The 24,180-nt window shown below is 43.7% G+C and overlaps 2 protein-coding genes across 6 annotated transcripts in view; both read left to right on the top strand.

Moving 5' to 3' along the window:
• The window catches only part of TBC1D2B (TBC1 domain family member 2B), a 40,897-nt gene extending 27,884 nt beyond the window's left edge, over positions 1-13,013 (top strand). The window contains exons 9-13 of the mRNA XM_026110200.2: positions 353-844; positions 3,389-3,506; positions 4,311-4,496; positions 5,839-5,960; positions 9,151-13,013. Of these exons, the coding sequence (XP_025965985.2) occupies positions 353-844; positions 3,389-3,506; positions 4,311-4,496; positions 5,839-5,960; positions 9,151-9,346 (1,114 nt within the window). The 3' untranslated portion in view covers positions 9,347-13,013. The remainder of the gene's footprint in view (positions 1-352; positions 845-3,388; positions 3,507-4,310; positions 4,497-5,838; positions 5,961-9,150) is intronic.
• A 3,880-nt stretch (positions 13,014-16,893) lies between these two features.
• The window catches only part of DAPK2 (death associated protein kinase 2), a 61,720-nt gene continuing 54,433 nt past the window's right edge, over positions 16,894-24,180 (top strand). For 2 of the 5 annotated variants that reach the window (XM_064517532.1, XM_064517529.1), the window contains exon 1: positions 16,894-16,968. The gene's annotated coding sequence lies outside the window, so the exon portion shown is untranslated. Of the gene's footprint in view, positions 16,969-18,200; positions 18,299-18,385; positions 18,463-24,180 lie in introns of those variants that run through there. The other 3 variants (XM_064517533.1, XM_064517531.1, XM_064517530.1) reach the window with 3 other exon arrangements.

The following is a 24,180-nucleotide window of genomic DNA, read 5'->3' as shown; positions in this document are numbered from 1 at the left end:
AACAGATGGAGTATTTTGTTCTAGGTACAGAATGAAATTTAGAATCAAATATTGCTGGAAAGTTGCTGAAGCTGAATTAAAGAAATGAGTACAATTGACTTCATGTTCTTAGATAAGTCACTTAAAATCTGTGCACTGATATACTTTGAACTATGGAGCAACTTTCTGAATATGGGTTTATTCTTAAAATAAAAAGATATGGTATGAAAAAAGGTTAAATAATAGTTGTTAAAATTTCTTGAAAATTTTGGGGAGTGACTTGAGGAAATATTTGAAGTAACCTTAGAATGGGAACCTAAGAGTTTGGAACTACAGAACACCTCTTTAGATGCCATATTCTTTTTTCTTACAGTGAATATGATATATATGGATTTCAAACAGTCCCAGAGGATGATGAGGAAAAACTAGTAGCAAAATCACGAGCTTTGGACCTGAGATCTCTTTCTCTCAGTGAAAATAGAGAGATCTCTACAGGAGTAAAATGGGAAAACTATCTTGCAAGCATGATGAATAGAGAGATGATACGCAGTCCAGAACTGAAGAATCTTATACGGTCTGGAATTCCACATGAACATCGTTCCAAGATGTGGAAATGGTGTGTCAATCTCCATGTTAAAAAATTCAAGGACAGCACTGTTCCTGGGTATTTCCAAAGCTTGCTTCAAAATGCTCTTGAGAAACAAAATCCTGCATCTAAACAAATTGAGTTGGATCTCTTGAGAACTTTGCCAAACAACAAACATTATTCTTCACCAACATCTGAAGGGATCCAGAAGCTGCGAAATGTGTTGCTGGCATTTTCATGGAGAAATCCCGATATAGGATATTGCCAAGGTCTCAACAGGTAAGATTTTACACATCTTGAGTTGTAAAAATGTAGTGAAACACTTGAACCCTTCAGATTACATATAGAACATCATGCTTCTGGACAGCAAATTTCGCTATGGGTTGTATGTTTGTAGTTTTTAATAAACTGATAACTTAAATATTCTGGTTTATATGTTTAAAAAATGGGATAATGAAACTTGTAAATACAGCTTTGCCAAAGAACTGGAATTGAAATTAGCTCACACAAGAAATGTGCTATTTCAAAGCGTAGGTTTTGCGTTGTCTTCATGTCACCTTCAGGTTCTTTTTGCTTTTGTGTGTGTGAGAATTTGTTAGCAGGGTGTTTTTGTGTTTTTTAAATAAAGCTTTAAAGCATTTATTTCTGCTTTAGTACTATGAAGGCCACAAATCTCAGTATTTCCTTCAGGTTGTATTACATTGGAGTTGAAATAAATTTGAGAGTGATTCTGCTGTTACAAGGCTAAAAAGTTTGAAGTGTAGTGTCCTTGCAATCAGTATTTACTGAAATAGTTTCAATACTTTGAGATCTGTAAATGCAGGAGGGCGTTACTTGGAGCAGGTATATGAAGTCCCGCACCCCTCAGTGTTCGTGTGAAGTGGTTCCATAGATGTCCTTTTCTGCACTAGTTTACAGGCTAGAATAGGTGTAAGCCTTTGGAGCTGGAGCAACTTTATCATTTGAAATCTGCCCTGCAGAAGGGGGCGGATGTAGTAAAGAAGGTGCAGTGAAAAGTGTTACCGCCACTCTCCCTCCCCCAAGCTCCAAGTGGTTCCAGAAGGAACCATTTTCCAGTTGAATCACAGTGCTTTTAGGTTATTCCTGCATGTTCCATTTCTCTGCTTTGTTTTATATAAGCCTTGCCTAGAAGCAGAATACCCCTGCAAACTGCCTTTCTGAAATATTCAGAAATGAAAAATAGAGAAATTGATAGGGAAACTTAATGTAAAAGGAAGCCTCTCTTGCTGGGAAGAGGGGCAGATGCTATCCCTCATTCTCCTCTCCATTTATTCCCTTCCTCCCGGTTTCTAAAGATGGTATAATTCTATTACAAGTCTCAAGGAGCAGACTGAGGTATTATACAGGTTAAGGCAGTAGAGGGAGCAGAGATGAGAGGCTGAAGGACAGAGCTGGGGAAATGAATTCATTCTGCTTTATATCAAAAGATTCATCTCCATATTTTTTCGGTATTTCATTATGGACAATAAGGGAAGAGCAATAAACTCAACTTTTAGTTCTAGAAAGAATTGATGTAGGACATACTGTTTTTTGTCAGCCTGGGGGCATGAGGGGAGTTATTTAGGAATGCTTAGATAGCTCTCTGGTAGGAACCTGCGTAAGAAATCAAAATAAAACTAGGGACAAAGGGATGAAATACATGTACCTAGCCTGGTAACCAGAACTAAAGGGAAGTTGTTTGGTTGTGCAGGACATCAGGCTGTTTAGGAGTTAAGTTTGAACAGGAGGAGTGAATAATGTGGGAATTGGAAGTATTCTTATTTGACTGCTCGTCATGAGTGGTTATGTTTTGTAGTTCTGTAGTTAAACAGTACTTTTTTAGCATTAACACAGTCTCTGGTATGCCACGAGACATCTGAAGAAAACAGCAGTTGCTATCTTAGAGCAACATGTCTCTGATTATAAGGTGTCAGAAATGCTTTTACTAAACTTGGGACTTTGAACAGAACAGTTTTTGCCTAAGATATCTTTGTTTCTTATTTTTGTTTTTACTAGGAATAACTCAGCATTTGGGTATACTTGCAGAAATTAAAAGCAGGTTAAATATTTATTCCTTGCTTTGGTTCTCTTAAGATTATCAGGCATTAAAAGTTTAAGCTGTGTGATATCAGTAGTAGTTTGTGGTATTGCAACTCCTCTTGCATACATAAATAAAATAAGGTTATTTTGAGAAATACATTCAAGGTAAACTTTCATATTCAAAAAACTATTGACAACACAGTTCTTCCTCTGGTTTTTCTTTCATAGTACTCGTTGGAAACTGGAAAACTAGGAATGCAGCTAACTGTTCTTTAATCTTGATTTTTTTTCTACTTCAGGAAATTCATTTAAAGTCTTTTTGCAAAATCTTTGGTACTTAAATTTACCTTAATTGATACAAGGTAAACTTGCTGCAAAAGATTTTTTTCTAAATTTATGACAATCTTGTGTGTGAAATGCAAGAGCTGCCTATTTTTTTTTTCCCCGACTTCAATAAGGGAAGGCAAAGAAGTCTGGGGATTACAGTAGTAGGTTGAAGGCTAGCAAATGTCTAATTACTTTGCCTGAGTTCATGGCAAAACAGCCTCCAGTAAATCACCTTATTTTTGCCTCTATCTGCTTGCTTATTGAACTGAATAAGACTACTGGGCTTGGCTGGGAGCTATCTCATTGCTTCACTTTGAACGTCATTAATAGTTTTGCTGTGTAGTGATCTGCTATTAATCCATGTGTCTCTGAACAGAAACAAATGTTCTATTGTAATTGTTCTTAATACGTTTTGTGGTGTTATAATCTTTTTCTCCAAATAAACTCTATTTTCAGGTTGGTAGCAATTGCACTTCTGTACTTGGAACAGGAAGATGCTTTCTGGTGCCTAGTAACTATAGTGGAAGTCTTCATGCCACGTGATTATTATACTAAGACACTGCTAGGATCACAGGTATGTGCTATGCCAGAACAAAACCTAGTCCCACAAACTGCAGCCATTTAAAACTTTTGCTCTAAAACTGGCTGATAAGCTGCCTTTTCTGAAACAAGTAAAGGGGCATTTATTGCCTTTAACCTGAAAGGATAGTATGAGATGTGGGGAGCCGCCAGAGGCGAGCTCCAAGCACCAGGACCCCGAGCAGGTTGGGGACCCTGGTGTGGCACCAAACAGACTGATCGGCGATCACTCGGGAGCTGTGGCCCTTGACTGCTCTTCCGATTACCAGCCCCACGACATTAACTGACCTGATTCTCCTTCTTCCCTCAAAAGCTGGGGGGAGAGGTGGAGAGAGAAAGGGAGCTTAGGGCTCCTTGGGAGATCGGGGGGTCAAACGCGTTCTGCAGAGCAGCGAGCAGCGTACGCTGCAGTGCTCCTCTGTCTCCAGCCCGTGCTCCGGTACGTGCTGCTGCTCCTTCCCCCAGGGCTTCCTCAGCTTGTTCCCTGCTCTGGGGCTCCTGTGCCAGCACAGCACTGGGGACGTGTGGCAGGAATGCAGGGTCCGTGTGCGAGGGACCCTTAGAGACAAGGGCGTTTTAAGCAGCTTATAGCTTGTGGCAGCAAGGGAGGTGCACGCTGGGATGTTGGTGTTTGTATAGGAGTTGGTGGATGTGGCTTAGACATATATTAACTTGACAGTCCTGGGGTTCATTGTTAGCTCTCGAAAAACTGCTGATTGCAAGTTGGTAACAAGTCTGCCTTGAAACCACGTAAGTGTTGGAAAACTTAAGAGCAATGATGTCATATTTGTCTCTCTAGGTTGATCAACGCGTATTCAAGGATTTAATGAGTGAGAAACTCCCACGGCTGCATGCGCATTTTGAACAGTACAAAGTTGACTACACTCTTATAACTTTCAACTGGTTTCTCGTGGTATTTGTGGACAGCGTTGTTAGCGACATCCTTTTTAAAATATGGGACTCTTTCCTATATGAGGGACCAAAGGTGAACTGAATGAGCTAACTTTTTCCAGCTCTTATCTGGTAACAAGATGTTGCATTGTGAATAAGTACAGAGTGGTTGCACAAAGCCCCTGTCTATTAAAATCACTGGTAGGAAAAGAGGGAGGAAATGTGCATAAATAACCAGCCAAAAGACTTTTGATTTTTATATGTTCTGCAAGTTAGCTCAAATTACACAGAAGAATTAAGTGCCGAGTATTTTCCTTCCTCCTTGCCATCAATCTTTTTAACCTTCAAAAAAATAAACTTATAAGCAATGCTGTCTGTTCCTACATGCAGCTGTCTTGTAAATTAGTTAAATTATATTAAAATGAGATACTGTTACAAAGAAAGCTTAATTGAAGGAGGCAAAAATTAGGAATATTGAAAAGATGCAAAAATTTGCTCTAAGTGCTAAAATTTAGTTCGTCTCTATAGCAGACACTTGTTTCATTTGTATGGACATTTAAATTATAACTGTCCAACAGTCAACGACTATCTGGGCTCCTATCTCATAAATTACTGGGGGAGGGGATTGTTTCATGTGTTTCGCACTCAGGAAACTGTGGTGGAATAAAATCAGCAGGGCAAGGAAAGTCATTGGATTCAAACATAACATTAAAAGCAGATGTAGGGACTTAGAGAGAACAGGAAGAGTATAAAATAAGTAGACAGACAAAAATAGTATCCTAACTAGATTCCTTGCTGGCCTCATCCGAGCATTCTAATACATTGGTATTTTTGCTGAGTTTTCATTCAAATCAATTTTAAGCATCAGGGTATTTTATAAAGTCAGCCAGGTGCAGACCGACACAGTTCAAAGCTTACTGAAGCCTTTTCAGAATGAAGAGAAGTAATGCCTCTCCAGCTTCTGCCAAAGTTGACTAGCAAGCTGGTGTCAAATTCCTCCAGCATCAGTTCCCCAATATGTTCCCAATGTGTTGGGGTAGTTCAAGGCACTGAAATGCAACTTGCTAATTATTAAGCAAAGCTTAATTTCTTGTTCAAAATAATTTCAGTACTGCATTCAACAGGCCCAGCTGCCTTTGTTCTACAGCTGAATTAGGTACTCAAACTTCAAAGAATTTATACCATATAAACTCAGTATCATATTCTGGATAGAACAACTTGTGCTGGTTATACTCTCTAACAGAAGTTTTTGGTAGCTTTTGGGGGGTGGAGGTTGGAGGAGCAGTGTGACAGGGAATTAGAGATAGGGGGAGTATGGTTAGATAGCTCAGATGCAGACTGTGGGAAGAGTAGCTTTTTTCGTTTGAGTTTATATTAGATTAAAATGAGAATTGGTGCATTCTGTTCTTAAAAAGAAAAATATGTATTTTTATCAGGTAATATTCCGATTTGCCCTGGCACTTTTTAAATACAAAGAAGAGGAAATCTTAAAATTGCAAGATTCAATGTCCATATTCAAGTACCTTCGATACTTCACACGCACTATACTTGATGCTAGGTGGGTAACTCAAACTTGTATGCAACTGAAAGACTTGTGGTAGGGTATGGAAGTAGTCTGCTTTTTTTAATCTGGGTATTAATTTAGATATTAAGTAGCTAGAGATAAAAATGTAATTCCTTAGATTTCTCATCAGCAGTCCAACTTTACCTAGCCGCTTCTTTAAATGCTGTTTGCATGTCTTTGTTTCCTCTCATTTTTGTAGCTTGAAACAAAAGCAGAACTGGTAAAAGCACAGCTGAATATGGGGTAACAGTTATGACGGCTCTGCCAGGTTGCTCTTGGTTAGCGGTTGTATCATGGTAGTAGCACTTCAGAATTCCAACCGTAGGTGAAAAGCCTCACCCTGTATTGTGGGTACAACTAATGTTATGAAATACTTCAAAACAAAAACAAACCCCAGTTTAAGTATTACATGTTAGCTGTCCCTCACTGAATTTAGATGTCTCATGAATCACTAATGTGTAGGCTAATACTGCATAAATAGAGCATGATTTTTAACATGCTTTGAAGCAGATATTTCAAGTTAGATACCCTTCCATTCCTCAGTCCTTTGCATAGGAAGTACAGTTTATGTAAATTAAGGTCTAATGTTTTAATGCGTTATCCCAATTACAAGACTAGAGCAACATGTCAGATTAGAACAATCCCAATATGACTTTTATTTCTAGTAGTTGAAAATATTTTGTACAGATATTTAGACTTACTGGTTTAAAATTTAGTAGAAAATAATATACTGTAATCTGAGATGTTTGGTTTTTTTACTGTAATAAATTCCATATGGACTTAGGCTTACACTTTGGCTCCTACTGCAAGAACTATTTATTTTCACTTCCTGTGTTTCAGTTTTGGCTGGATGCAAGTTAAAGCTGAATGGTCGTATTCTGTCTATAGTCTGTTCCTGGGATTGGTGCTGGCATAATGTTTTGCACCCAGTTTAAAGGGTAAAAATCTTGATAACAGCTTCTGCTTCCTCTGAAACCTCTGCAAGGGCTTGGGGGGGTAGCATGGTGCCTGATATCTTAGCATTCCCCCTTTGACTTGAAAAATGCAGAATAGTTGTTGTACTCAGCTGTTTGTGGCCAAAATAAATGCTGACCGTGATTCCAAATCTGGAAGGGACAGAAAAGTATGTACTTGGTTTTGGGGAAAGAGTACGCTAAAGCAATAAGGGAATGAAGCTGCCACTTTCTTTTAAAATCTGAGATTTATGGATGCTTTAAGAATGTAGCTTATATTTGCTTTTTGTTAAATGTTTCTTGGAGGTACATCCCTGAAAGTCACTAAAAGTTGCAAAAACAAAACAAAACAAACCTTAATTTGAGCAGAGTTTTATGTTAGCTTTTAGATGTTTCATTAGAGCTACAGATTTAGCTTTTCTTTCCTTTTACAAATATGTAAAAGCATATGATGATTAGGTCTCCTGTCTGAACTTCTGATGCTGAATTATCCTGTTTTAAAGATTGCTACCATTGCGAGGGGAGGGGAGGGCAAGCTTGCTAGAAGAGATCGCATTTGTTTTTTAACAATGCTCTTCCCCACCCCCCAGCTGATCAGGTATCTTCTTTTGCCAGACTGTGACAGTTAGGACAGAACTCAGTGCATCAGACGCTTACGATACAAGCGTACCCTGTGCTGGTCGGTAAATCCCTGTTTGCTTCGCGCTTTGAAAGTTGGGAAGAAGAGGCGGCGCAGTGGTGTAGTGCCACCTGGCGGGTCGGTTTGCCTGCCAGAACTCATTTGTGTGACTTCAGTTGTAGAATAAGGTGTGATTCTAACCATCTGATGTCTTATTCCACCGTTTTTGTACAAGTTTTGCGACATCGAAACTTGGACAATGCAACAGTGTGCAGAATGATATCTCTTACTGATATGGATAAGAAGTCATCTTCTACAGGAAAACATCAGAATTTTTTACAGAACTTGTGAACATCTGAATTGGATAGAAAGTTGTTTTACACTAATTATAGACTTAAGTTTTCTAATGGACAAAAGTCTGCACAAACATGCATAATTATAGTCTGGATTGTAGAGTGCTATAGCCTGTATGTCTAGTTAGGTTTTTCTACAGATAAATTGTTCTGTAGTATGCTTGGGCACAGGTAGAAAAGCTGTTGGAATACATTCTACTTATTTATAACTTGAAATAATTCTGGTTTACCCGAAAATATAAACCTAAGGAGAGCCTAGCCTTGAAGAAAATAAGCTGTCCAAATCAAATTTGTTAATATTTGGGTTCAGTTGGATAATAAAACTAGAGTAAGCTACTAAGGGTAATAGAGAACTTGAATGTACGTAATACCTTGTTTTGGGTGTAGAACAGCAGTAGTGACATGCTTACCTTGGTTTCTGGTAAGCTAGTGCTGATATCTTGCATGTGAAGAAATAGTGTTATGTCTCAAAGCCCTGAATTATAGCTGCTGCTGCTCTTTAAGTGTAGTGCTTGGGCTTACTTGACTTTCTGGAGATGGTTACCTCTGTCTTTGGACTGAGTGAGGCAGGTAGATCAGGTAGTAAGCTGTGATGGCTGTTGGTGTTACACTGCAGGACTCTGGAAGGGCTATGGCTGCTTTCATGGTCTCTGCTGGGTGCTCTGACTAGCTTGAGCTGACACTAGCTCAGAGATCTTTATGCTCCAACCAGCAGAATCCCTGACCTTTCTAACTATATCATAAAGTTTGGCTTATACATGTTCTGTATTATCCTTGTTTATACTTGTATTATCCCAGGCTTTATCTGGCCTGTTGAGCCACTTTATTACCCTGGGTAGCCAAGAGCTGTCTTGGTATTGAATGAGTTTCAATGAATTATGTGAAGGAAGTGGAATATCTGATCTATAATCAGGTAATTGGATGCACTAAATATTCTGCCTAGCCAATGAAGCTCTGATCAGTCAAGCTTGCATCTTCTGTTCCGTGTTGTCAAGGCTCTACTTGCTATAGCGCTATGTAGAATTTCAAGGTGGCTTTGCAAACTGGTGAGTTTGAGGGCATTTTGTTGCTTGAAGTAACTTCTAAAACTGAGTGCTCTACCAAACTGCCTTGAAGTCTTGGTAACTTCATATGAGATGTCAGGTATGTGAAGGAAATCAGAGAAGTGTCAGCTCTGTAATGTTAATGTGGATGAAGTTCAAAACTGACTTTAAAAGACACTAATGTCTGTCATCTTCTAATGTTGTTTAATCCTACAGGAAACTGACTGCTATTGCTTTTGGAGACCTGAATCCTTTTCCATTACGTCAGATCAGGAACAGGAGGGCCTATCACCTGGAGAAAGTGCGTCTTGAACTAACTGAACTTGAAGCCATTCGTGAGGATTTCCTACGTGAACGAGAGACCTGCGTAGAAAAAAGAGACCTTATTAGCGATGATGAGGAGGATAGCTGAAAGTACTCAAATTTTTCTTTGGGATCATGACCAAAGCTCATTGAGTGAGTTAACCTCCAGTACACTTTATTGTGTCAAACAGACTGTAAACTAGTTGCTTTTGGAAATATGCAGGACAGATTTCCAAACCCCAGCACTTTCAGAAATATTGCTTTGTATGGAGGTCAAACACTTCTGTTTACAATTATGTTCGTTGAATTGTATGTAGAGCACTTAAATGCGTATCTCAGTTTAGTCAAACAGCTGAATTGCCAGTTGTTTTCCTGTAGCACACTCTTTGTGCCAATGTGTGAAACAGTAGCAAGAAGGTCATCACTGTTTACCACATTCATTGCCAAGGTTCTGCATTTTTTGACATTTTTTTTGGTAGCACAGGCACGATCTGGGAGGACATATCTTTCAATTTCATGTTGGTTCAGTAAATGGCTTTTGTTGTGTTGTCCTCAAATAAATTAGCCATTCTTTAGGTCATAACTAGAAAAATGAATGTATGGAATGAAGCACCAGAAGAACTTTTGCATTCCTTTGTCTTTTCCTGAAGCGACATGAAATGCATCGTTGATCGGAACACTTTGTTTTATTCTTTATGTATGTTCAAGTACCTATTTGTCATGTGAATGTTCAGTGTATACTGGAAGAGTGATATATGTCACTTACGCTTATTTGGGCAGCTGTGTTGATAATTCTGGTTAATACAAAGGGATTTATAGGTCAAATTCTGTTCAGTCAATCTTATCCCTATTCAGGTGGTGGTGGGGGGGTTTGAGACATCACAGTCGGGGGGGGGGAGGGGGGGGAAGCCACAGCCAAAACTCAGATATTATGGAGAATGGAACTAGTCACGGGAGTACCTTGTTTTAGTAGCTAATTAATTGTGTATCTGTTAAAGGTTTTTTTTTATTTGTAGGGCTTCTACCTATCTGGGGTTTCCAATAGGATGAAGTCTTGATCTTTTAAAAAGAAACATAGTAAGTTTTGCATGAATGTATAACCATTGTACAATAGTGGTAGAGATAGGATTCTTAAAACAAATATTTAGCAATGACTCAAGCCTAAAGGCCACAGCACGTGCACAAAAACTTAAGATCCTTTTGCAGAGCGAAAACGCAATATTCTCTGAATGTGTTTGTCTTTGCTGGGTGTTGCTTGCACATGCTACAAGGGAGTGTAAGGAAACACTTGGGACACTTAGCTGTAGTGTTTCTGACTATGAAAACCTGATTGTAGGCCATTCACTTCATTACTAGCTATGCTTTTTAAAAACAGTTCTGAGGATAAAGCTTTTTTTTTGTTGTTGTTGTTGACTGTTCTCTAATTGGGTTCTTGCAGTATTCTTGAGCCATTCAGAATGTCTGATTTAGACACTCTCTGGATGGGTCTTGGTAAAACATTCAAATACTAGGTAGCAAATCTCAACTTCTTAGGGGGGCTGTTAATGGGCAAAAATGAACTGGTGATGAGGAATAGTCAAATGCATGAAGTTTTTATGACATCTGTTTCCTTTTGTTCTGAGAACAAGTAGGATTTCTGTCAAGTATATGCATGTAATTGTTTTGGAGAACTTAAGTGGGGGAGAAATCCTGCTTCTGTTTCATAGCACTTTTTTTTGAGAATGTTTATAGCCTTCTCTAAGCATATCATAAGACGGTTTATCTGGAAGGGAAATATTTTATTGAAGTGAGGCAAATATTGTAACTTACAGAACTTCTTTTAATACCTAAGGTATGCCTCTTTCTGTGTAACATAATTTCAAATAAGCCAACAAATCCTTGCTAGTGAGGGAAACATGGTATGATTTTGATTTGTATGTCACTTGTCTTCTAAAATGTGTCTACCCTGTCTATTATACTATTATAAGCGGGGGGGGGGGGGTGTATTCCCTAGTTACTCTTGGTTGCATACTTGAATTCATTAGGTAGATTTTTCATATTTTTGCATGTACTGTATTCCTTTTTTACTTACAACTGGTATTTGAATATAAAAATGGGACCAGCTTTTCTAATTTTCTAGTTATACTGTCTTTGTTTTGAAAGAGCTGGTCTCTAAATCACAGTATTCTGTAATGTTCAGTCTCTGTTTTCATCTTGTTTTCAAGTGTTAAGCTTAGAAAGAGATTTCATTTAAGATCTTCCTTCCAGTGGCAACAGTTGAAATGTTAAGGTGAATAATTCAGAAGTAAGTACCTACCCTGTTCTTACAGATCTATTATTCTTGGGTTTTTTGAGTTTTCTCTATGAACTGACCTTATAACTGAGGAGATGTTTTCATACTGAATTTGTTAAGGTCTTCAGGGTGTGAAGATAAAACTAACTTTGAGGCAACTGTTCAGGAAGTTCTCTAGCTGACAAAACATGACTTGCAATATTACACGACTATTTCTTTTTTCCAATTTTACTGAAGGTTAAATTTGTTACTGTGATTTGTTATAGATGTTGTTACCCAGTTGTATGGTAAAAGTAAGTTTATTACGCTATGTGGATCTAGTACATGAATAGTAGGAAGATTATGGAAATCATGTCTCTGTACTTTGGCTTACAGTCGTGAAGTGAGTTGGTGGTATTTTACTCACATTCCTAGCAAGCTGATTTCATTTGGTTGAGCATCATTACTGATGTCTTAATCAAAAGGTCAAAAAATTGAACAGGCATCTAAGACTTACCTCTGACCACTAGAAGTCTGCATGGAACACTGCTGAGAACAATGTAGCAGGAAGCCATTTCAGGGGAAGCTTGCCTTGCTGTTGTACAAGTTTTGGGGCAAATTTGAAATGCAGTGTGACCTGGTGCTCTGCAAAGCTGAATTGTGTAGATACCAAGTGTTCACATTTTGGGTAAACTTGCAAGGCAATGCATGAGGGTTTAATATTTGTCACTTATTAGGAAATGGACTTGTTAATGCAAATTAAGATCTTAAATCGATGATCATAAAACTTTGTTTAATGTTTCATGGTTTTGTTTATTGTAATGAACTTTTAGGCTTTATTTTTTAACATTAAGATTATGCACATGCATAAAGAGTTCCATATGGAAGGCTCCCAGTGTATGTTGCATAAACCAAATCCCACTGAGTCGCGTCCTGCAGAATATCCCTCCATCCTCAGAGTTATGTATGGCTTTCCAGTGAAACTTCTATCTATTGTTTAAAATATCTTCTGTTAAATAGTCAGAAATCTGGTGCACTACATATTTAGCTATTAAAACTGCACAGTATTCCAGCTTTACCTGTACATGTCTGTAGGTGGTATTATTATCAAGTGTTGTTGGACTGTTGTTTTTTTACAAGCTATGTAAACCATAGAAAGAATTTTTGTTGCCTTTTAGGTATCTTCTGTGAGAGATTCTCCCCTTCTCCCAGTCTTTGTAAACATGGTAAGATGTTTAGCAGAACGGGAAGGACTTTTGTTCCCTAAGACATCAAGAATGAATGAATGGCTGGTTTTAAATCTCAAGTTAAGTTGTATGTTCAGTCCATACTTAACTGAGAAATAGAAAATTAGTCACTTTATTTCAAGAAAAAGTGTAGCTGTTTAAGTGAATCTTTCCTTAAGTGCCATGTTATAAATCAGCAATATGCGGTACAAGAAATTTCAATCACCAAATGTAACCAATGTTGTTTTGCTAAAGAATGATGTAAAGAAAAATAAATTGTGTATTACTTTGCATTACAACTTGTTCTGGTTCTTCTTTTTTATAACAGATGGAAATAACTGCAGGTGCCATCGAAACATAAACCATTAGTAAAGCTGGTGATTGATTTGAGAGAGTCTCTATAGAGGAACAAATACGCAAATTTGCTTTTGAAGCATGAAGATGTGGACTATAGACATGTGTGCAGGTGATGCTGACTGGTTAAACTTATGATTAGTGTCCTTGGTTTCTTGGGGGAGGGAAAGGAGAAAAAATGAGCATTCACAGGGAACAGACTTCTTAAGAAACCTACATATTTACTTGTATCTTGAATTAGCTTGGTGCTCTTAATGAGACTATCAAGTACCTAACTACTTCAGATACAAACTTGACAGCTAAATGTTTGTGAGGAAGTAAGAGTAATGAGATTACTTATAATCATATGTCCAAACAGATCTTTCATAGTAGAGGTGAATAGTGCAGAGTTCTTTACAGCTTGCCATGCTGTAGCAGAGCTAGAGGACAAGTGTAGATATTGGCACGGTTGGAAAACTGTTCAAAGGAGTCACAAAATAGGATAAAGAGCAATTAAGGCAGAACAAGACTCTGGCCTAAGAACCTCCTGTTCTGTATACTGAAAAATGTAAGTTTAAGGAATAAACAGAAAGTTTGGGAGAGGGAGTGCATGGGGAGTGATGTCCTCCTTGGACACCTTACAGATTGTTTAGGTTGTGCTGCCCTAACACCTGCTGGGGCCTTAATAGTGGCCTCAGCTGTTCTTTAACTATTTCTGCCTTAGGACTGTTAAGCTCAAGAGATCTGTTCTCAATGAAGTTGCATCAAGGATGTGTGTAAGTATGGCTGATGGATATAGCTAATCACGTATGTTGTTTAATACTTTATCCCTAAGAATGCATTAACTTAGAAAAACAGTAAACAGCTCACCCTGAAGCCAAGTATCCACAGGGTCTCATTCCCCATTTTGAGCGCCTGGGAGAGGCGTAGAGACCACGCTGCAGTCTACTGGTGCTGTTACTGTACATCAGGTGTTCACTTAGGGGGATTTTTGGAAGTGCTAAACATAGCTTCCATATGTGCAGCTCCTTGCCCTCCCTGGAAACAGAATCTAAGTAGTGTTGAGGCTTTTAGGAGTTCCCACAAATGAAAGCCGTGAAGTGTATTCACTCAGATAATGCAAAGGAAGGACGTACTCTGCCTTGGCAGTCTTCCCCCTGGAAAAGAGGCTTGATTAGAAGGAAGTTACTCCTCCTAATATGGTATTTCATCATGATACTATGCTGCAGAAGCCATGCTTCGATGCAGTTACACATCTGATTGAAGGGCAGCTCTGCCCTGTCAAAACTGCTAGCCTTTCAAAGCAGGATTAGATTAAAAGGCAGACCTCAGGGCTATACACTGAACATGACATAAAACCAAGTAGTTATTTAATATGCAGACTATATGTTCTTGGTTAGTGAGTCTGGGATACTGTAGAGAAGTGAAAAGGTAACTAATGTATATACTTGAGGTAATTAAGATGAGTTTGGTAACCTTAGTTCAAGTGTTTCCTAATTTTGACTACATCCCGCCTATGTGTTTTAAATACAATGTGGTTTTTGTTTGAATGACAATTAGATCGCTGTACAGTGAGCTGCCTGCAAGACTTCAGGTTTCAACTGATGAACTGACTCTTAAAGTGATGTCTTCAAGCACCATGATTGGTGATTAAACTGTGAAATTAGGTGATTTACCTGTTTCTGTAAATGCAAGTGATGTTCTCCTGGTAGGTATGTGAGCCTGAGACTTCCCTTAGGAATGTAAGGCATGCACTTCCTCCTCTGTCGCTTCCTAAAGCAGACTGTTAATAGCGCAGCTAGCAGACACGGCAATGTTTGCCTTCAGAGTTCAGTGACTTACCAGGTTGCTTGTGCTGCCCTGCCTGCTTTGAAAGCTACTCAACTTCAAGTTTTCCTTCCTATTTGTGCCCTGTATGGATATAAAGGTTTTGCCCTGATTGCCAAAGATGTTACAATTACTCTTTTATACAATCCGTAAGTCATGAAACAGTGGCTATAGTTCTAGTAACATGACAAGTCTGATCCTTAAAATGTTTTAAGGGTCTCTAAATGACTTAACCATGTAAAAGCAATTTCTTACTTCGGTAGAACCTATATTTTGGCTTACAAACAGGCATCAGGAATAAGATTTAGTTCTACCTTTATTTTTTCTGGAGACCTTGTGGGGTGAGCTAGCAGAAATTAAACTCAAAGCAGGGTCACTTGGGGTGTAGTGAGCTTGTCCTGATTTGGAAAGTGGTTGTGGTCTGTCAGGACAAACCATGTTGCTTTGTCCCCCGTGGTGTAGCTAGGGCAAACACAGGAGGTGGCTTTCCTTGCGTACTTTTCTCTGATAGTTTAGTAGGAGCATTGGTGGGGTGTCATATGATCATATGACATTGTAGCAGTAAAGGTGAAGAATGAAATCCTTTTTTCCCCCTTTTAAAGAGTTCTGAATTCTTGCACTGGCCTTTTGAAACCTTTAGCATTGCTCCCATTTCCTGCCCTCTACCCTCTGCAGTGTCAGATGCAGCCACTTTCTTCTGACTTGGGAGAGCTGGGTGGGACTCGGGCTGTAAACGCCACTCCGGGGGCAGGCTAGCAGGGCACAGTTCAACCCTGTTGGCTTGCAGCAAGCTTATTTTCAACTGTGATAATAAAAAGCACTGCCTTTAGGCTCTTGCCCAGCATAAAACTTTTGAAACTTGTTGCACCCATGCAACTTTTTGCAGTGGAAACAGCCTGCCTCTTTGACAGTTTGCCGTAGCTTTGCTTTGTCTTTACTGTATCCAGAACTGGAAGGGAAGGCAGCCTGGTATTTATAGGCCATTTCTAAGGTGTGAACAATCCCACATCATTCCCCATTAACAAATGCTGGCTATTAACTTGCCTGGAATAAATTTAAGGAGACCAAACAGTTTTTTTTATTGCGATTACTGTCTGCAAAATAAAGTTGGAGAAAATCTAGTTTTACAGGTTTTGAGGGTCTTTAAGACACGAGGGTAAACTCACGAAGGACCTGGAACTGCTGGTAGCAAGTCCAGGGCACGGTCTAGGGCAGCCTGAAAAACAGTATTGCAGATGTTTGCTATGGCGATAAATACTGGTGCACTCTGAGATCAGCACTGGGGACTAAAAACCCCTGCCACTTTTTCACAGCTTCTTGAAGTGACAGGGCCTTTCCTTGGGTAATACGAGGCTTCAGACCACGCAGTATAGACCTGGATAGCGCACAGAATGAACAACATGGGCCTTTCCGTAAAGGATAACGCCAGTGAGGCGTCTCTCTAAGTGAATTCACTTAATCAGCCTCCTTTCTTCAGTGTGGTTTTCCTATAGCGCGACGCGAGTCCTGCATGCGGAGCGCTCCTCTCCTCAGCCGGGAGCGCGTGTCCCCCCGCGCGCTCGCAAGGCCAGGCTGGCACCCCCGTCCCCTGCGGCTGCCCGGAGCGGGGGCGCGAATGTCCCCGTCGCCCGGCTGCGCCTGGCCGCCGCGTCCCGTGAAACGCTGCTCTCCTCGCAGGGCGGCTCGGCCGGGCCGCGGACACGAAGCGCGCCGGGGCGACAGCGGGGACGGTGCTGCCTGGGGGAGCTGGCCCTTCTGCCTCCGGGGTAAGTGGGTGGTTGGGGCCGCTTCGTGATCGCTGTCGGCAGCGGGGACAGTGCGCGGTGTTTGCTGAACCGGGACTGGGCGTTACCGGGGGGGGGGGGGTCCTGTCCCGCGGCGGTGCCCCGGGCTGGGGGTCACGGGCGGCTCGCGGCGGTGCCCCCGCGGCGCTGGGTGCGGAGGGCGACGCGTGACAGGGCGGCGGGCGTCGCCGCGGGGCGCGGAGCGGAGCAGAGCGGAGCGGAGCAGAGCGGCGGCCCCTCCCCGCGCACGCCCGGGCCAGGCGGCGGCGGGGGGCGGCGAGCAGCGCCCGAGGAGCCCGCGGAGCCGGCGGTAAGTGGCGGCGGCGGCGCCGTGCGGGGCCCCTGCGCGGCTCCCTCCCTCCCTCCCTCCCCCCCCCGGGGACGGGGCTCCCCGCGTTTCCCCCCCCGCGGCTCCCGGCCGGGGCCCCTCTCGCCGGCCCGTGGCGGTGGGGCTGCGGCTCCGAGCCGCCAGCCGGCGGGGAGGGAGAGAGGGGAGGGGAGGGCGGCCGCAGCCCCGGGGGCCTCCGGGCGAGCACCGGGGGGCGGCGATGGCCGCCGCTGCGTGTCCTGGTGCTGTCCCTGCTCCGAGGTGCCCGGGCTCGCGTCCCCTCCGCCTGCTCCCATCGCCCTGCGAGTCCGCGCGTCCTCGCCGCCTTACCCGTGCCCCCTCTCCTCTGCCCCCTCGGACGGGCAGAGTCGGGGCGGCAGGTGCTTTAACGCCTGCGCCGCCGGGGCCGGGGCCGTGCGGAGGGTGCCTCGGGCCGGGCCGCGTCCCTCGAGGGCGGCCGAGACCGGAGCTGCGGCACGCGGTGGCGCGGCCGACGAGGGGGCTGCGAGCGCACGGCCGCGGCTTTGCTCCAGCCCTTCTGGAGCGACCGGCGCTGCGGCGTCAGCCAGCTGCCAGCTTTCGCGTAGCCGGGCCCCCCCGTGCAGGAAGGAGCCCCGGACCGCCGGGGCCAGGCGTAGCCGGGTCCCCCCGTGCAGGAAGGAGCCCCGGACCGCCGGGGCCAGGCGTAGCCGGGTCGCCCCGTGCAGGAAGGAGCCCGGACCGCCGGGGCCAGGCGTAGTCGGGTCCCCCCGTGCAGGAAGGAGCCCGGGACGCCGGGGCCAGGCGTAGCCGGGTCGCCCCGTGCAGGAAGGAGCCCGGGACCGCCGGGGCCAGGCGTAGCCGGGTCGCCCCGTGCAGGAAGGAGCCCGGGACGCCGGGGCCAGGCGTAGCCGGGTCGCCCCGTGCAGGAAGGAGCCCGGGACCGCCGGGGCCAGGCGTAGCCGGGTCCCCCCGTGCAGGAAGGAGCCCGGGACGCCGGGGCCAGGCGTAGCCGGGTCGCCCCGTGCAGGAAGGAGCCCGGGACCGCCGGGGCCAGGCGTAGCCGGGTCGCCCCGTGCAGGAAGGAGCCCGGGACCGCCGGGGCCAGGCGTAGCCGGGTCGCCCCGTGCAGGAAGGAGCCCGGGACGCCGGGGCCAGGCGTAGCCGGGTCGCCCCGTGCAGGAAGGAGCCCGGGACGCCGGGGCCAGGCGCTGGCCGCGGGCGGGGGCGGGGATCGCGGCCGGGCCGTCCCTCGCGGTGCGCGAGGCGTCGCGGAGCTCACCGCCCAGGCACGCGGCGGCCGGGGACCGGGTGCGGGCTGCCTGCGGCGGAGGTGAGCGGGGCCGGGGGCGGGGGCGGGGGCGGGGGCGGCGCCTGACGGGACCTCGGGTGCGCGGGAGCCCCGAGGCGGGCGGGGGGCGGGTGCTGGCTGCCTCCGTGCTCCGACAGGGAAACCTTTGGCCTGCTGTTCTCCGACAGGAAAAGTCTCATGTGAAAGTAAGGTTTTATGGAATTAACATAACTTTCTAACTGTGCTTTGACTTTTTTTTTCATTTGTACTCAGAAGGTAAAAATTACTTGCTTTTTTGCTGTTGGAAGTGTTAGTCTTTTCCAGGATTAAAGAAAGGAATAAAAGAGGAGGGAAAAGATCAGTGGGGATGAGAAGGGCGAAAGGGCACCTTAATGCTTGTCTTTAGGTTAAAGCACCAGAAGTAGAAGACAAAATCACTTCAGTTTGTTTCCTTTGCTTTCAAATGAGTAACCCGAAACAGGCAAGATTTGATTCCAAACTGCAGCTATTTTTCCGTATTAAAAAGCAGATCATACGGAGTGTTATGTCACTCCAGTCAGTTCTGAGGTGTGTTTTGGTTTTTGCTTTAGTACAGCTGTTGCTTCGTAGCGTGAAGACGTGCCCAGGGGAACGCTGCCGCGGTGGCAGAGACCGGCCTCCGCCTGGCGTCGGGGTGCCGGAGAGAGCAGGATCGCGCAGCTGTTCGCGCGGGCGCGTGACGCGGGTTGGCTGAGCAGCTGGAGAAGGGGCGCTGCGGAAGAACTGCCCAGAGCTGGTGACAAGGTGGATGATCGGGCGCTGCTGTTCCGCCTCTGCGTTCTGTAACGCCTCTGGCATTCAGCGGCGGGTGGGCACTTATCGTGCATTCAGCGTGTGCAGAGCGGTCGTTGCTCATCAGATAACTTGGTGATGACAGGCTAATAACTGCACAGGGAAACCTTTTCTGAAGGGGAGAAGTCTTAACTTTCTTCCTGCTGCTCCCCTTAGGGTGGATTCTGTCTCCCTCTTCCCACGAGTGGGTTTCTTAGGTGAATTTCCTTTCCGCACAGCCCAAGCTGCACTGAGAAAGGCACTTCTGTAACGGAGTAAGAGCATCTGCCGCCGGGGTTTGTGCTGGTGTAAATACCTCTGTGTAAATTCATGCCTTAAACCACACTGGGAAATACAGATTTCTTAGGGCAGATAAGGTCTGGTTTATGGTATGACAGAGCTTAGGAACATGAAGCGATTCGGCAGGAAATGTTGCTCGTGCCTTAAACAGGAATCTGGGAGTGCAGCGCTCGGTTCCTGGTTTTGCTGCAGCTTTGTCCCTTGGCTGTAGGTAAGCGGCTCGCGTGGGGTGAGTGGTGTTTGCCACCTCAGGGTGTCTGGGGCGTTAGGTAAAGGCGGTTCGGACATGGGAGCCAGAAGGTGGAACTAGGCTGTGAAGTCGCTTTATGGAACAGTAGGTAGCGTGAATGCTGAGTGTGGTCAGTACGAATATGCTGACCTTCACGTTAAACTACTCAGCGCTGGGAATCCTAGAGCAGAGAGACTGCGACGGAAGAGATGGTCCCAGCGTGCGACAGCTGAGGGAAAGACTTGGGATGGTTTGCGAGAGAGCTCAGAAGGTTACGTCCTCCCCCAAGCCTGCCGTGGGGTCCTGGTCGCTGTTGAGGAAGCACTGTAACTTCTGGCTCACTGTAAAAGCCTTTCTAATATCAATAGCTATTTTTATTTTAAAGTTCTAGTCTGATCCAACAGTCACTGAAGCTGATTCCTCCTCTCTTCCTGTTTTAATGAATTCTGGTGCAGACCTTATGTGATTGGGATGATCCTAAATCCTTGTACTGGAATATTGTTTGGTTACATGCCCCAGAAGCGTTAACATAAAAATAGTGTATCAAAAAAATAAAGTTGATTGTTCCTATTTTCTCAGATCATGAATATGCAACTTGTTTTTCTGAACAAGCCAAATCTCTAATTCAGCCTGCTTTCGCTGATCAGCTTAGGGAAATCATCATCTGATGAAAGAAAAAAATTAAAGCTCTCATTCTTCCTTTGATATAATTGTGCTTTGGAATAACTGTGCTCTGTACTTGCAAATGGAGTCCAACAAAAACATCACAGTTCAAATCTTTCAAAGTGAAGTCATTTTGGTTTCCTAAGACCAGTATGTAATATCTGGGGAACACTGAGTTTATGCCTGTGAATGACACTTCCATTTCAGATGAATTTTAACAGCGTGAAGGTCATCTTTTATTATCTTATCCCCCTTATGCTGTGTATTTGCTAATGACAATTGTCTTGGATCATCAAGTGTGTGGTCTATTTTGGGCATCTGCTACAGTGGCTGCTGGGTGCCAGCCAGGAAGAAATATCTGCAGAAGTAACGAGAGTGGAAGGCAGTGTAAGATAACATGAAGTGACAGACACGGGAAACACCAGCCCAGCAGAGGTATGGCTGGAGGGTCTGAATGCTTTGGAGCGGTTTGTGTTTTGTCTTCAAAACTGGGGCTCTAGGCTTAGATTACCTGAATAGCTCCTCGGTGTCGTGGGCAGGCTTTCTCATTTGACCTTTGTGGATAAGATGTTAAAAGATCAGCAAAAGGTCTGGGGTCGCGGGTCTGGTTATTTTTGAGAAAATATTGCATGGATTCTATGAATCTGCAGAAATAGGCATGTTCTTTGGAGGATGCTGGGAGACGAGTAGACTTGTCAATCCAACGCAAACTGGCTATATTCCCAGAGATATCTTGGGCGGATTCCCCATTCTCAAATTATTTTTTAACTTGCCCCTCTGAATGACAGTCTCTCTCTCTTAGGACGATGGTTTTGTTAGGTGTGTTTGCATTCATGTTAGTTATAGCCATGTAGCTTGAATTCTGATGAAGGGAGTAGCCACTTTGAGGGAGTTATAGTCTTTGGGCAAGTCTCAGCAGTGTCTCTTAACATGTGGGCATTTTCCCTTTATTTGACATTTGTGTGGGCTCCAAACTTAATTTTGCAAATCAGCATGAGCGTAAGGTTTGGGATTTTCAGAAAGGCTTGGCATTGTCCTTAGTTTGCTTTTTCTGAAGACTGCAGGTGTTGAGCTAGGTCTGTGCCAACACTTTGGAAAATCCTGCTCTGAACAACTGAAAACAAAATTATATCAATTTAGTACAGTGCCAGAAGCTCAGAGATGTCCTAATTCTTGTAAATGTTACTAAAGCATTTATTGCCTGTAGTTGCAGACAGTTATTGCCTGCAATGTTATTGCCAGAGTTGGTCAATGAGCTTTTTTTGAGGTTATGAAAGATTTTGAGGGATACAATAATTTGCTTACAAAGCAGAATTTGAGTTGTTTATTTTCATTGAGGAAAAGAAGAGACATTTTTATCCCAGGCATGAAGATGGCTTGGGGAAGGGGAAATAATGAACCAAGTAGCTGAACAGCTACCAGCTCCATGTTGCGAAACTCTGAAAATATAGGAAGGGTAAGGATGGTCTAGAACACGTCTGACAAAGCATGGAGATGTGAAGTGGAAGGGACAGAAACCACTGTCATGTGTCCAGTCCAGCCTCAGCAACGCGAGCGTTCATTCCTACAGAATGCTCTTGCACAGGAATGCTGCGGTCATTGCAGTCTGAACGTCACAACCTGTGCGGTTTCCATCATTTTCCTTAGGAAGCTGGATGAGAGAGATCATGGTTAGAACACAGTCACAGGAGGGACAGGGAAGCAAATTTGTCTCCGTTGCAAAGTTTCGAGCCTGGGATTTGAACAGATTTGTTCATGAAAATGCATTGGGCCCTTTGCTAAAGCCTCACGGAGCCTTTAACAAACATCTGGCCAGGCAACTGCGGTGGAGACCCCAGGCGAGGACTGGGTAGGTGCCACTGAAGGCCTGAAAGCTCCTGCTAGAGGCACGCTGTACCTTCCTCTCCTCGGTGAGGGGACTGGAAGTATGTCTGTCGTGCAGTGAAAATGGTAGCTTCTCCGATGTGTGACAGGAGTAGATGTTTTAGTCGTATGATGTGACATGATGACATGCATCTGTCACAGCATGCATCCTCTCCCATGAGAGGTGTACAGGTGCACACTCTTCATGTCGGAGGGGACACAGTTTTGTACGTGTATCAAATACTTCCCGCCATCTGGCAGGAGTGAGGCTCTGGGTCCCTTGGGGAGGAGCAGGGCTTGCCAGAATAATTCATCTGCCCCGTGCCTTTCCCATCTTGAGAGAAAGGGTATAGAGGAGTGCAGCGTGTGGGCTGGATCTGCACCGTGCACCAGAAGCTCCCCACCTTATGAGTATGTCATGAAGGGAAATGAATGGTCCAAAGTCCCTCTTATCTCCATGTGCTTTGGAAATGGCAATCCAAAAGGATGCGCTGCAGAGAGATGTTAAGTGTATGGTGAGAGTCATGACTCAATGACACTAAATGAGGTCACTGGAAGATGGAAGCAGGCACTGCTTTTCCTCTTGTGTTGCATAACTGGTGTTGAATGCTTGAGAGGGGGACATTTGGGGTTTTTTATTATTTATTTATTTATTTATTTAGATACCCCTTCACTCATTGCTACTGCTTTTTGAAGACTGAATGTTATTTCCAGCTAATACCGGACTGAGTGTTGATGCAGTAGACTTTCAGCTTGAGATGAAGTAGTCCAATCATTTTTGTCTCAATGTGTAGGTTTTGCTAACACAGGCTGTTCAAAAATTGTACATAGAAGAGCTAGGAAACTATTTATCTTCCTTTACAGCAATAGAAGGAACATATTTGGAAAGAAGTTGCATTGATATGCAACATGTGTCTCCCATGTGTTAGAAGCCAATGGTTTTAAAAAGGAAAGGGAAGGAGGAAAATAAATCAGCAAGTCTGTTTTCTGAAGTGCATACAATGACAAAAGCAGGGTGCATTTTAACAAGTCAATTAGATTTGTGCAATTTATTTGCTGCTTATGATTTATGGTTATGTTAGAGAATGGAAAAATCTTTAAAAGTACATGAATTTCAACTTGGCAGAAGCCCTGCAATTGCTCTTTGGTACTTCATCCTATTTCATAACAAGTCTGCTGATTTATCAAAAGAACTGGATCTTCTTGCGACATTTAAATTGAGCTTGTTTCTAAAGGATCAAAATAGAGCTTTGCTGGTAAAATATACTTCCTTGGTGTGTCAAAGTCAGAAGTCAAAGGCTGCTATTTAAAAACTTGCAGGAGCTCTCTAGAGATACAGAATTTGGAAATCCCCAGCGTGTCTGCAGCAAGCAGCCATTGGGACTGAGATTCATAAGGAAATAAGCATCGCACTGAGAAGTGTGGAAATGCTCCTGTAGCCCCGAGGTACGTGGGAGCAACTGTATGGCTCAGTGTAGTTAGGTTTTATTATGGGGTTAGAGGCCTTATAGCTACTTCACTTTACACATCCTGATCTACAGGAGTGGCTGTTGTTTGGGCCATTGGGATAATTCTAGTGTTTATCTGTACAGGAAAGGCCAAATGTGTTGTAACTGGTCAGCAGGTTATTGTGTTAAAATGCACTCTGTCAGCATAACGTACATTGCTGTGTGGGTGCATCTCAAGGAATAATGTCTGTGATCTTCCTTTTCAAGAGCAGCAGTTTCTGGACCAGCTGCCCAAAACTGGAAAAAAATATTGAGTGGAAAACTGAGTTGACGATCATTGGTATAGAGGGTGTTACACTTGGGCATAATTGAAAAATAAATAAAATCGATCGGTTTTTCATGTAACTAAGCTCATATTTCAGGCCTGAATTTTTCTGCCATGATGGCAGTTTCTAAAAGGAGTTTCATCCACTGGATTTTGCTAGATGGTCCACATTGAAGGCTTCTTCATTTGTATTATGTCTTCTGTCAGCAGTCTAAATCTGGGACCAGGCTGCTGTTACTCTTGACAGTTTCTTCCTTTCTATATCACTGTAGTATATGAGTATTCA

Source organism: Dromaius novaehollandiae, chromosome 10 (genome assembly GCF_036370855.1).
Source record: "Dromaius novaehollandiae isolate bDroNov1 chromosome 10, bDroNov1.hap1, whole genome shotgun sequence".
Lineage (NCBI taxonomy): Eukaryota > Metazoa > Chordata > Aves > Casuariiformes > Dromaiidae > Dromaius > Dromaius novaehollandiae.
The sequence above is the reverse complement of the archived record's forward strand: the minus strand, read 5'-3'. Positions and strand labels throughout refer to the sequence as shown.